At 37.9% G+C, this 13,916-nt stretch overlaps 1 protein-coding gene across 6 annotated transcripts in view; it reads left to right on the plus strand.

Annotated features, from left to right (window-relative positions):
* The window catches only part of MSH3 (mutS homolog 3), a 225,327-nt gene that overhangs the window by 200,864 nt on the left and 10,547 nt on the right, over positions 1 to 13,916 (plus strand). For all 6 annotated transcript variants that reach the window (XM_055386149.2, XM_055386150.2, XM_063706646.1 and 3 more), the window contains exons 21-22: positions 1,803 to 1,989; positions 12,483 to 12,612. In XM_055386149.2, coding sequence (XP_055242124.2) covers positions 1,803 to 1,989; positions 12,483 to 12,612 — 317 coding nt within the window. The remainder of the gene's footprint in view (positions 1 to 1,802; positions 1,990 to 12,482; positions 12,613 to 13,916) is intronic.

The raw sequence follows: 13,916 nt of genomic DNA on the forward strand, positions 1-13,916 counted from the left end.
CAAAAAACAAAACAAAAAACTGTATCCAGTGCTTGTGTATTATCCTAATTTCTAAAAATCAATGACCCCCCAAAATATTTCCCTCATCAGAATGTTCTGTTATCAGCCAAAGATTTCTTTCTGTCAGCTCACATCCTGCCACAATAAAGGCAAACAGTGGTAGATAGGGTGAACCATTGTGATTCTGAAGCATTCTAAGTGGTTTCAGGGATATGAAAGTATCATCATCCTGTTTTGTGGTAGGGGAAAAGGAAATATTGTTAAAGTAAACATTGAAATTTGAGGTAAATACCAGTATTTGAACTTTGAAAAAGTAGCCAGAATGTTCCTAAGGTGGCAGCATTTCAGAAATTATACAATTTCTCAATGCCGCTGGTTACTGGAACAGTTCTAAGGCTCTGCCCATGTGTTGACATCACATTCCATCTCCCTTGTTCTTATAGGGCTTCAGCCACACAGCTGGTTAAGGTGCAATTTGACCATGAATTTCTTAAGAAATGAAAGGTACATTATGGTGCTGTAGGTCAAATGTGAAGTATGTGTCCTATTTTGTGAACTATTGTAGCAAAACTAAATCAATGAAGGGATTTTGCTCAGAAAGTAGTTACCAGCATTCACAAAGCTGGCTACTGGGTGAAAAACCTGAATTCTGAGTTTTGCAATTAACTGCATAACACTGAGTATTACCTAATAATGATTCCTTTGTTTTTTTCAGTTCCTTTTGCATTATATAGGTGTTTTCCCAAATGTGTTCTGGAAGACATTATTGCTGCAAGGTGCTCTGGAAGACATTTCAGGGACCATGGTTAAATCAGTTAAAGAAAAGCTGTGTACTAGATCCTTCTCTAAGAAATGCACTGGCTGGGCACGGTGGCTCACGCCTGTAATCCCAGCACTTAGGGAGGCCAAGGCAGGCAGATCACTTGAGGTTGGGAGTTCAAGATCAGCCTAGCCAAAATGGTGAAACCCTGCCTCTACTAAAAATACAAAAAATGTTAGCCAGGTGTGGTGGCATGCACCTGTAGTCCCAGTTACTTGGGAGGCTGAGGCTATAGAATCACTTGAGCCCAGGAGGCAGAGGTTGTAGTGAGCTGAGAGCATGCCACTGCACTCCAGCCTGGGCAATGGGAATGAAACCCTGTCCAAAAAAAAAAAAAAGCGCAATATGTAGTCTCATACTAAAGGCTTTTAAGAAGTCTTACAGAAAAGAAATTTAAATCTTTTGGATCTATTTCTTGACATCTGTAGGAACTGTTTCATAAAATCTACTTTAGGAACCTGTATTAGCTGCTGTCCAAGGTATCAAACATCTATAATTCTAGTTCCAGTAAAAAGTTGTATATAAATAACTTACTTTATATGTAGTACTTTAATTTGTAATATCAGTATGGAATCTTCTTAAGGAAACACTGAAAAAAACCTTTAATTGTACAAGATCTTTGTACAGTATCATGGACTTTTAAACACAGAAACACAGAGAAGTATTGTTTTGTCCTGTGAATACCAAAACTTTGATTTGGATTTATTAGTGAGAAAAAAGCAGGATCAAACGTTTCCCTACTTTTTAGGAGTTCTGTGCAATACCTCAAATTCTATCCAGAATGTTCCTACAAAGTACAGTATGATGTTAGACACTCTTTACATCCAACATGTTTTCTTTTGTTTAATTTAATTTGAGCTATTATTGGCTCAAAATATATAGATTCTTAGTGATCTTTTATATTTATTGTTCATAAAATAATGTTTGGCTTCCTAATAAGAAAGTGAAGAGGAAAATCAAGGTGTTTTCATCTTGCTTGTAGGATGGGTGCTGCAGACAATATATATAAAGGACGGAGTACATTTATGGAAGAACTGACTGACACAGCAGAAATAATCAGAAAAGCAACGTCACAGTCCTTGGTTATCTTGGATGAACTAGGAAGAGGGACGAGCACCCATGATGGAATTGCCATTGCCTATGCTACACTTGAGTATTTCATCAGAGATGTAAGTATCCGGTAAACTGTATTTAAAAAGAAATTAATTTGTAAATTATTATTTTTAAATGACAGTCATAATTGTGCTATATTTATGGGGTACAATGTGATGTTTTGAAACATATAAACAATATGGAGTGATTAAATTAACCTAATTAACACATTCCTCACCTCATTTAGATATCATTTTTAGTGGTGAGACATTTGAAATTTCTCTTAGTTATTTTGAAATATATATTATTACTGCTGTAGTCATAATACCGTTATGCAATCCCTGCATACCCTTTTGTACATGGATGATACATGTTATACACATTATTTTCCTGATCTCAGTCTCCAAATACTCAAAATTATCTTTTTTATAATTGACTGCAGTCCTGCAAGTGATGATTAGAATGCTACACACTGAATTCAGACAGATTGACCCTAAATAATGTTTGTAGTTTTTTGATATATGTTCCTTTTTTTTGCTGACTCAACATAAATCTGGTTGTATGAAAAAGGCCTTCCTGGCAATATTTTCACTCAGAATTATATCTTATTATCCTTGGTGAACCTTAAATCAAGAACAGGTACCATCCATCTACAGCCAAATTCCTCGAGGAAAAAACAAGGAAATAGTGCCATTTCCACTTTGTGAAATCCTTTTTTTCACCAACATCCTGAAGGATCTCACTGTGAGATCTTTGATCTCATCTCTTTGTGTTTCTGTCTGATTCAGTAACATCATTTCTTCAAAACATGTCTCCTTTTTTTCAGGGTGCATTTCTAAGCTTCAATGTAAAATTTTGTTTGTGTCAAACTTTCCATCCCTGTCATTTCCATCTAACTCTCCCCTTTAGTTTACTTTCTCTATCTTGTTCATTTTGGTCTCTGCTTTTCAAATCTCCCCCTCATGGCACCTCTCCTTAGGTCTTTCCCTTCTCTGGTCTTTCTTTCTGTTTCCCCCGCCCCCCCCATTTTCTTGCTCCTTTGTCATTGTGTCTTCCCTCATTTTCATTTCTTTCTCTCTTCCTTAAATAGCCAATAACATCATATTTTTAATATTTCTTTTCAAAAAGCAACACAAAAATAAAATGTATTTTTCTTTAAGCTTTTGTTGCCATTGGTGTTTTGGGGTTTAGTTTTGTTTTTAAAGCTTAATTTCCGTTTAATTTTTTTCCAGAAGATAGTTTTTCTTCAGTCTTTAGAGACTCAGCTCCATGAACAGGCTTTGATGGAGATCATGGGGCAGCATCCTCAGATCTAAATTGGAGTGGAGTTGTTTGGTCCTCTAGGCTTCATGAGAATGATTCCTGACTACCTTGCTGTGAGTGGCAGAACTTGTGCAGTAATACAGTTTCATACACTGTTTGGGAAGCACAGAGACATCAACGACACTCAATTTGGAAATGTCCCTGACAGCTGTACCTTCTACTATATTTCAAATGACAAACTTCTAAATAGCCTTGTCCTTAGGTGTGCATCCAACACAGTTTGTGCAGCAAATAGGTTGTACCTAGCTATGGCCCTTTTTGGCACAACCGTTGTTGTTGTTCCTCCTCCTCCTCTTCTTTCTCTTCCTCCTCCTCCTCTTTTTTTTTTTTTTTTTTTTCTTTTTTGAAATGGGTTCACTCTGTCACTCAGGCTGCAGTGCAGTGGCATGATCATGGCTCACTGCAGCCTCAACCTCCTGGGCCCAGGTGATCCTTCCACTTCGGCCTCCCGAGTAGCTGGGACTCACAGGCACACACCAACCATACCCAGCTAATTTTTGTATTCTTTTAGGAATGGAGTTTCACCGTGTTGCCCAGGCTAGTCTTGAACTTTCAGGCTCCAGTGATCCACCTGCCTTGGCTTCCCAAAGTTCTGGGATTATAGGCATGAATTACCATGCCCAGCCTCCCTTCTTTTCTTTGTTATTTTGGCAGTGAAGACCCAAGAGTGACTCAGGTTTTGTTTAAACATTTATTTAGATTACATAGGTAATTATAACATTTTGTTTTTTTAAAGGAATTTTTTGTTTTGCTTTAAAAAATTTATTTGCAAAAAGATGTAACTCAGAAACTTTAATCATTATAGAAACTACATAGGAAATGATGAGTTCATGTCCTTTGTAGGGACATGAATGAAGCTGGAAACCATCATTCTCAGCAAACTATCGCAAGGACAAAAAACCAAACACCGCTTGTTCTCACTCATAGGTGGGAGATGAACAATGAGAACACATGGGCACAGGAAGGGGAACATCACACACCGGGGCCTGTTTTGGGGTGGGGGGAGGAGGGGAAGGATAGCATTAGGAGATATACCTAATGTTAAATGACGAGTTAATGGGTGCAGCACACCAACATGGCACATGTATACAAATGTAACTGACCTGCACATTGTGCACATGTACCCTAAAACTTAAAGTATAATAATAATAAAAAAAAGAAACTACATAGGAAAGCAGTTGACTTTTGTACATTAACCTTGTATCCTGCAACCTTGCTGTAATCACTTACTAATTCCAGTCTGTGTGTATGTTTGCCAATTCTTTTGAATTTCCTACATAGGCAGTCATGTCAGATACAAACAGACAGTTTCACTTCTTTCTTCCCCATCTATTTTTTTTTCTTGTCTTATTGCAGTAACTAGGACTTTCAGTACAGTGTTGAAAAAGCAGTAAGAAAGGATATCGTTGGCCTTGTTTCTGATCTTAGTGGGAAAGCTTTGAGTTTCTCACCGTTAAGTATGACGTTAGCTAGAGGTTGTTTGTGGATATTCCTTACCAAATTGAGGAAGTTCTCCTCTATTCCTAGTTTACTGAGAGTTTTTATTGAATGGGTGTTAGATTTTGTCAGATGCTTTCTGTGCATCTATTGATATGGTCATGTGATTTTTCTTCTTTAGCCTGTTGATGTGATGGATTACGTTAACTGGTGTTCAAATGTTGAATGAGTCTTGCACACTTGGGATGAGTCCTACTTGGTTATGGTCTGTTTTTCTTTTTATACATTGTTGGATTCATTTTGCTAATATTTTATTGAGGATTTTTGCATCTATGTTTATGAGAGATACTGGTTTATAGTTTTCTTATAATGTCTTTGGTTTTGGTATTAAGGTAATGCTGGCCTCATAGAATGAGTTAGAAAGTATTTACTCCACTCCTGTCCTCTGAAAAAGACTATAGAGAATTGGTAAAATATCTTCCTTAAACATTTGGTGGAGTTCACCAGTGAAGCCATCTGGGCCTATGATTTTTGTTTTAGAAGGCCATTGACTCAAGTTCTTCAATAGATATAGACCTATTCAGACTTTCTGTTTTTTTCTTGTGTGAGTTTTGGCTCATTGTGTCTTTTAAGGAATTGTTTTTCAAGAAATTTTCACCAAGGTTACCAAATTTGTGGACATAGAGTTGGTCATAGTATTCCTTTATTATCCTTTTATTTGTCCACGGCATCCGTAGTGTTGTCCTTTTCATTTCTGATATTAGCCATTTGTGTCTTTTCTCTTTTGTTCTTAGTTAGCTTGACTAGAAGCTTATCAGTTTTCTTTTCAAAGAACCAGCTTTTGGTTCTATTGATTATTTTCCCCATTGCTTTCTTGTTTTAATTTCATTGATTTCTGCTCTAATTTTTATTATTTCTTTTCTTTTGCTTATTTTTGCTCTTCTCTTTCTGGTGTCCTAAGATAGAAGCTTAGATTGTTTATTTTAAATCGTTCGTTTTTTCTAATGTGTTCAGTGCTATAAATTTTCTTTTTTTGTTCTTTCTTTTCTTTCCATTTTTTCTTTTTTGAGACAGGGTCTTGCTCTGTTACCCAGGCTGGACTGCAGTGGCATGAACATAGCCCACTGCAACCTCGACTCCCTGGGCTCAAGTGATCCTTCTGCCTCAGCCTCCGACGTAGCTGGGACTACAGGCACATGCCACAACACCCAGCTAATTTCATTTTTATTTTTTATAGAGATTGGGGTCTCACTATGTTGCCCAGGCTGGTCTTGTATTCTTGGACTCCAGTGATCCTCTTGCCTTGGCCTCCCAAAGCGCTGGGATTACAGGTGTGAGCCACTGCTCCTGGCCTATAAATTTTCTTCTATGCACTGCTTTTGGTGCGTTCCACAAATTTTGATAAGGTGTGCTTCCTGTTTTTATTTAGTTCCAAATATTTTAAATTTCTCTTTATTTCTTTTTTGACCCATATGTTTTTTAAGAATGTGTTGTTTAGTCTCCATGTATTTGGGGATTTTCCAGTTACCTTTTTGTTATGATTCCTAGTTTAATTCCATTGTGGTGTGAGATCAAATATTGTATGATTTTTATTATATTAAATTTGTCAACATGTGTTTTATGGCCCAAAATGTGGTCTTTCTTGGTGAATGTTCCATGTTAGCTTGAGATGAATGTGTATTCAGCTGTTGGTTGAAGTATCTATAGATATAAATGATGTCTAGTTGATTGATGGTGTTGTTGAGTTCAGCTGTGTCCTTACTGATTTTCTGCCTGCTGGATCTGTCTGTTTCAGATGGAGGAATTTTGATATCTCTAACTATAGTAGTATGTTCATCTGTTTCTCTTTGTAGTTCTATCAGCTTTTGCCTCATGTAGTTTGACATTCTCTTGTTAGATGCATACATGTTAAGGATATTATGTCTTCTTGGACATAAGACATAATATCCTTTATCATTTTATCATTATCCCTTTATCATTATATAATATCCTTCTTTATCCCTGACAAATTTACTTGATCTGAAGTCTGCTCTGTCTCAAATTAACATAGCTACTCTAACTTCCTTTAGAAATTAATATAGCTGATTCAGCTTTCTTTAATGTTAACATGATGTATCTTCCTCCATATATCTATATATTTTAGACAGAGTCTCGCTCTGTCACCCAGGCTGGAGTGCAGTGGTACAATCTCAGCTCACTGCAACCTCTGCCTCCCAGATTCAAGTGATTCTTGTGCCTCAGCCTCCCGAGTAGCTGGGATTACAAGTGTGTGCCACCACGCCAGGCTAATTTTTGTATTCTTTTTAAATTAAAGATGGGGTTTCACCATGTTGGCCAGGCTGGTCTTGAACTCCTGGCCTCAAGTGATCCATCTGCCTCGGCCTCCCAAAGCGCTGGGATTGCAAGTGTGAGCCACCTCACCTAGCCTCTCCGTATATTTTTAATATGTAGTTATTTTTATATTTAAGGTGAGTTTCTTGTAGACAACATACAGTTAGGTCTTATTTTTTGATCCACTCTGATAATCTGTCTTTTAACTGGTGCATTTAGATCATCAGCATTCAAAGTGATTATTGATAGAGTTGGATTAATATTTACCATTTTTTACTTTTTTCTATTTGTTGTTCTTGTTCATTGTTCCTACATGTGTCTTCCACTGTTTTTCTGTCTTATGTGGTTTTAACTGAGTATTTTATATTATTTCATTTTCTCTCTTTTTTTTTTTTTGTTTTTTGGTTTTTGGTTTCTTGGGGTGTTTTTTGAGGTGGGATCTTACTGTGTTGCCTAGGCTGGCCTCAAACTCCTGGGCTGAAGTGACCTTCCCACCTCAGCCTCCCAGGTAGCTGGGAGTACAGGTGCATGGCACTGTGCCCAGCTATTTTCTCTCCTTTCTTAGCGTATCAGTTATATTTCTTGTTTACTTTTTCTAGTGGTTGTCCTGGAGTTTGCAATATACATTTGCAACTAATCCAAGTCTACTTTCAAATAACACTATATTGCTTTATGAGTAATGCACGTATTTTTTAATAACAAAATAATCCTGATTACTTTCTTCCATCTTTTGCACCATCACTGTCATTTATTTCACTTATACTTAAGTGTACATAAGCATATATATATATAAACATACATAATCACATACACTGTTGCTATTATTATTGTGAACAAAATGTTATGCTAGATCCACTAAAAATAAGAAAAATAAAAGTTTTTTCGCCTTCACTGGTTCCTTCTTCAATACTGCACTTTTCTTTATGTAGATACAAGTTTCTGAACCCAGTCATTTTCCTTCCTTCTAAAGAACTTTTCTTAAACATTTCAGGATAGATCTGCTGGCTACAAATCCTCAATTTTTGTTTGTCTGAGAATGTCTTTATTTCTCCTTCAGTTTTGAAGGATTATTTTGCAAGGTACAGAATTCTAGGTTGGAGAGGTTTGTTGTTTTTTTTTTTTTTTTTCCTCTCAAAACTTTAGATATTTTACTCCACTCTTTTCTTGCTTTTGTGGTTTCTGAGAAGTCAGATGTAATTTTTATCTTTGAGCTTGTGTGGATAAGGTGTTTCTTCCCTCTGGCTTACTTCAGTATTTTTTTTTTTCTTTATCTTTGGTTTTCTGTAGTTTGAATATGATTTATCTAGGTGTGGTTTTGGGGACATTTATCCTGTTTGGTGTTCCCTGAGCTTCCCAGATCTGTGGTTTTGTGTCTGACATTACTTTGGGGAAATTCTCAGTCATTATTGTTTTAAGTATTTCTTCTGTTTCTTTCTCTCTTTATTTTCTCTCTGGTATTCTCATTAGCTGCATGTTATATCTTTTGTAGTTGTCTCAAACTTTTTGGATATTCTGAGGTTTTTTTCTAGTCTTTTTCTGTTTGCATTTCCATTTTGGAGATTTCTATTAAGATGTCCTCAAGCTCAGAGATTCTTCCCTCAGCTGTGTCCAGTCTACCAGTAAGCTCATCAAACACATTCTTCATTTCCATCACAGTGTTTTTGATCTCTCGTTTCCTTTTGGTTTTTTCTTAGAATATGCATCTCTGTGCTTACATTGCCCATCTGTTATTGCATGCTGTCTGTGTTAACCATAGAGCCCTTAGCATACTAATCAGTTGCTTCCAATTCCCAGTCTGATAATTCCAACATTCCTGCCATAGCTATGTCTGGTTCTGATGCTTGCTCTGTCTCTTCATATTTGTGGGTTTTTACTTTTAGTATGTCTTGCGACTTTTTCTTGACAGCTGGCTATGATGTATTGGGTAAAAGGAACTGCTGTAAGTTAGGTTTTAGTAATGTGCTGGTAAGGGTCTAGGGGAGGAGTCCTATGATTAAGTCTCAGTCTTACCTCCCTCCCACCCCTCAGGTGGGATAGGAAGGCTAGAGTGGGCTGGAGTTGGGTATTTGCTTTCTCTCATATGGAAGGCTAGAGGAGACTGGAGTTGAGTCTTTCCCTTCCCCCAGGTAGGTGAGGCTCTGATAAAACCCCAGCAGGTTAGGCTCCACTTAAGTAGTTTCTTCTGAGGGCAGACCTTGTTAAGAACAGAGTGCCCTGGTGCATTTCAAAATAGTTCTTTCTTTCTTCCCCTTGCCTGAAGCATAAGGGGAATTTACTCCAGTGTTTATTGTGAGAACCAAGTGGAACTCCTGGGAGTAAAACTCACAAAAGTGTGCCCCCTTCCCCCATGACTCGGTTCCCCTGCACTTTTTGACTCTCAGACTTGTTGACACTGAGCCTCCAGCAATTGATCAGTTCCAGTTCCAGTTTTCCTACCCTGATACTGGTTCCTTCAGAGGTTTCTGCCTGCATTTCAGCTCAGGAAAGTTGTGATTCTTTGTATCTGCTTGTCTGTCTCTAACTTGGGGGACAGTGGTTTGCCTGTGACTTCATTTTTCTTACAGATCTAAAGAGTTGATTTTTCAGTTGGTTCTACTTTTTCCTTGTGATGGAGAGGCAACCTCCAACCTTCTTATATGCTAAACTGGAAACCAGAAACTTCCCTGACCTTTTTATGGATGAAAATCTTTATTTTCATGGTTCCTTCTGATCTTTGGATAGGGAAGAGAGATCAGAAAGGAGCAATAAGGGAGGTCATGTGTTGCTGCTGCAGGCCGAGAACAGCCTTGAGCACAGTGTCGGATCCCAGACCCTTAGGTCTTCCGGCTAAAAGTGCCTATCAGCTTGGAGAAGGAGCACCATGGAGATAGGTGGTCCTAAGATCCCTCGGGGCAGATTTTAAGCACAGCTTTTTAAAGAAATCCTGCCTTAATACGTTTATTTGTTATTGTTATCAGAAAGAAGGCACACATTCAGACTTTTAATAAGGTGAATGGCAGGTGAATCAAAACTGGAGTTCTTTGATTTAATTACCTCCTTCTGCCAATATTTAGGCTAAGATTGGTGTTAACTTTCCTCCAGATAGAGGTTTCCAGAATATATAAAATACGCCTTAAAATAATGCTTATTAAAGAATCCATGAGACTGGGTGCAGTGGCTGACGCCTGTAATCCCAGCACTTTGGGAGGCCAAAGCAGGAGGACCCCTTGAGCCCAGGTTCAAGACCAGCCTGGGTAACATAGTGAGACCCCTCTCTACAAAAAATAAAAACAAAAAATTAGCCAGGCATAGTGGCGCACACCTGTAGTCCTAGCTACTTGGGAAGTTGAGGTGGGAGGATCCCTTGAGCCCAGGAGTTTGAGGTTATAGTAAACTATGATTGTGCCATTGCAATCTAGCCTGGATGATAGATTGAGACCCTGTCTCTAAAAAAAAAAATTTGTTAATTCATACTGACACTAACAAAAATAAACTTTAAAATGGTGGAGGTGAGTGGGGAAAAGTGAAACCTCTGCTTTACAGAATACCAACGAATAAATGTAGGAAGAATTTTTTAATCAACATTTACTAACGACTATAATAATAACTGATTCAGACAGCAGTGATCAATAGATTATAAAACCTTTGGATGAAAGATTGTTGGAGAAAAGGATATTCATTATATCTCAAAGTGTCATGCCACAGGTTATTTATTAATTACAAAGGGAAAAGGTATAGTGAAGAAATCTAGTGGGTACCCTCTTCAACCAGATAATCAAATTTGGCATCCCCAGTTATGTAAAACTGATATCGTGTCCCACCTGATGTGATGCACTGGGAAGGACCCATCACCTACATATACATGGAATATTCCTGGTATCGACGAAAAGAGTCATACTCTGTAAAATATTTGAAGAGATTTATTCTGAGTCAAATATGAGTGACCATGGCCCGTGACACAGCCCTCAGGAGGTCCTGAGAACATGCGCCCAAGGTGGTCAGGGTACAGTTTGGTTTTATATATTTTAGGGAGGCATGAGACATAAATCAAATACATTTAAGAAATACATTGGTTTGGCTGGGTGCAGTGGCTCACACCTGTAATCCCAGCACTCTGGGAGGCCAAGGTGAGCGGATCACGAGGTCAGGAGATTGCAACCATCCTGGCTAACACGGTGAAACCCCGTCTCTACTAAAAAATAGAAAAAATTAGCCAGGCGTGGTGGCAGGCACCTGTAGTCCCAGCTACTCAGGAGGCTAAGGTAGGAGAATGGCGTAAACCCGGGAGGCAGAGCTTGCAGTGAGCCAAGATCGTGCCACTGGGCAACAGAGTGACACTCTGTCTCAAGAAAAAAAAAAAAAGAAAAGAAATACATTTGTTTGGTTCAGAAAGGTGGGACAACTCCAAGCAGGGGCTTCCAGGCTACAGGTAAATTTAAACATTTTCTGGTTGACAATTGGTTGAGTTTATCTGAAGACCTGGGATTAATGGAAAGGAATGTTCAGGTTAAGATAAAGGATTGTGGGACCAAGTTTTATTGTGCAGAGGAACCTCTCAGCAGACTTCACAGAGAGAGAAGAGGTTGTAAAATGTTTCTTATCAGACCTAAAAGGGTGCCTGGCTCTTAGTTGATTATCTCGTGGATCTGGAAAGGAAGGAAAACAAAGGGGGAAAGGGATTCTCTATAGAATGTGGATTTTTCTCACAAGAGATTTTGCAGGGCAATTTAAGGCGTGGCAAGGAAATATATTTTGGGGTTAAATATTTTTTCCTTGTCTCATAATGTTGTGCCGGAGTCATATTGAAAAGCAAGTCACAATATACAGGGTCAAATAAAACCCATCTGATGAGAATCCATGATATGTAGGGCATGACTCCCTGGACCCCTTAGGTAGGAATTTGGGTAAGATAAAAAAATCAGAGTTTAGTCCTCACTGGCAATGATGTTTGGAGGAAATAGCAAAGTCCAAATTGAAAGATATTATGCAAAACAGCATAAGTGCCCCCTCCACCCACACTCTATTCCTGTACGAAAGGATACTTGATACTTCAAAAATGTCTATGTCATAAAAGACAAAAAAGGAAAGAGACAAAAAGAAACATTGTTGGGAGAATTAGGGAGATTTAGGAACTGTATATGTTATATAATAGTAATATATTTATTGAGTGTAATAATTGTATTCTAGTTATATAGGAGGATGTTTTGTTCTTAGAAGATAGAATCTTAAATCTTTAGTGATGAAGTGTCATGATGTCTGCAACTAATTCTCAGATGGTTCAGGAAAAAATGTCTGTGTCTGTGGAGGAGGAGGAAGAAGGGAAATATGGTAAAATATTAACAATTGATTATCTAGGTAAACAGTATATAATAGTTGGTCGTTGTACTTTTCTTGTGACTTTTAGGAAGATTTAAAATTTTTCAAAAGAAAGTGGAAGACAGATTTTAATTACAATAAAATTTAAAAATGAAATAACATTTATTCTGTCTTATTGCTTTAGGTGAAATCCTTAACCCTGTTTGTCACCCATTATCCGCCAGTTTGTGAACTAGAAAAAAATTACTCACACCAGGTGGGGAATTACCACATGGGATTCTTGGTCAGTGAGGATGAAAGCAAACTGGATCCAGGTATGAAATATTCCTGCAGTTGGTACAAATATTGGTTTTCATGTTTGATAACTCAAAGTTTGTTGGAACATGAACTTACTGCTTATTAATAATGAAAGCTGTGAATGTGAGCTATAAATAACATTTGTCAGGATTCATTTTTGCTAAGCTTTAGGTCAAGTAGAATTTAGATTTATCCTTGCTATCTCTGAGTCCTTCTCTGGTCTTCCTTGTCTCATTTGTCGTGGCAACCCTTTTCTCTTATTTTACAGGAATAGGGTGTGGGTGGAGGGGGCACTTAGGTTTTCCTCTTAGTGCCTTGTACTCTTACATGATTCATCTCAGTACAGATGACAGTCAACTGCAGAGTATAATTAGTCATCTTTTAAAAATGCCCAATATTTTCCCCAAAATATCATTTAACTTACTAAGGGCCATATACTGTACTGGACATAGGTTTTTATTTTAATATTATAAGGAAACTGAATCTCAGACAGGTAAAGTGGTTTGACCATGTCAACCACTTAGATGGGGGCTAAAATGAGCCTAGAATTCACTTCTTCTGCTTCTGGGTTCTCTTCTGTTCCCCTCTGCTAGAGCTGCTATGGAGGAAATCTACAATATTTTTCCTAGTCTTTCCAGTTACTGGTGTCACAGAAATGAGACATTTTATGAAAAAGAACACCGTTAGCCAATAGCAATACATTTAAGTGCCATAAGTAATATAGTAGACTTTAGCATTTTTTTTTTCTGTTCAGTAGTAATTGTTTTAAGCCACCAGCCTGTAGGCATGTGGTGGTTTGCGCAATTGGTATGCTGCAATGGAAAATCCATCATGCAAGATACCCCAGAGTCCAGATTTTATTTTGGAAAAGTAATAGGGATGGACCTGAAAAAGAAATCAGGCAGCTGGCCCAAATAAAACAAAGCACTGGGCCTAAGATAAATGTAATGTTAGGCAGTTCCTGCTTTTCACCACCATGCAATCTTGAAAAACACATCATAAATTCTCTTATGGAAGTAGTTTTGTATCTATTAATCTGCATCCAGGTTGACAAGAGGAGACTTAAGCTAAAACCCTTGGGACAAAGAGAATAGAGTTCACCAACAGGGAAGAAGAGGAGTCAGTGCTGCTAATACGCATTTGATGTGAACTGAAAACTAACCCAGAGCATTGTACCTTTCCCTTAAATGTTCTGGGCATTTTATTTTATTGATTTTTATTTTTGTGTTTTGTTGAGATGGGGTGTCACTGTCATCCAGGCTGGAGTGCAGTGGCACGATCACAGCTCACTGCAGACACAACCTCCCAGGCCCAGGTGATC

The sequence above is a fragment of the Gorilla gorilla genome, chromosome 4 (assembly GCF_029281585.2).
Source record: "Gorilla gorilla gorilla isolate KB3781 chromosome 4, NHGRI_mGorGor1-v2.1_pri, whole genome shotgun sequence".
NCBI classification, from domain to species: Eukaryota; Metazoa; Chordata; class Mammalia; order Primates; family Hominidae; genus Gorilla; species Gorilla gorilla.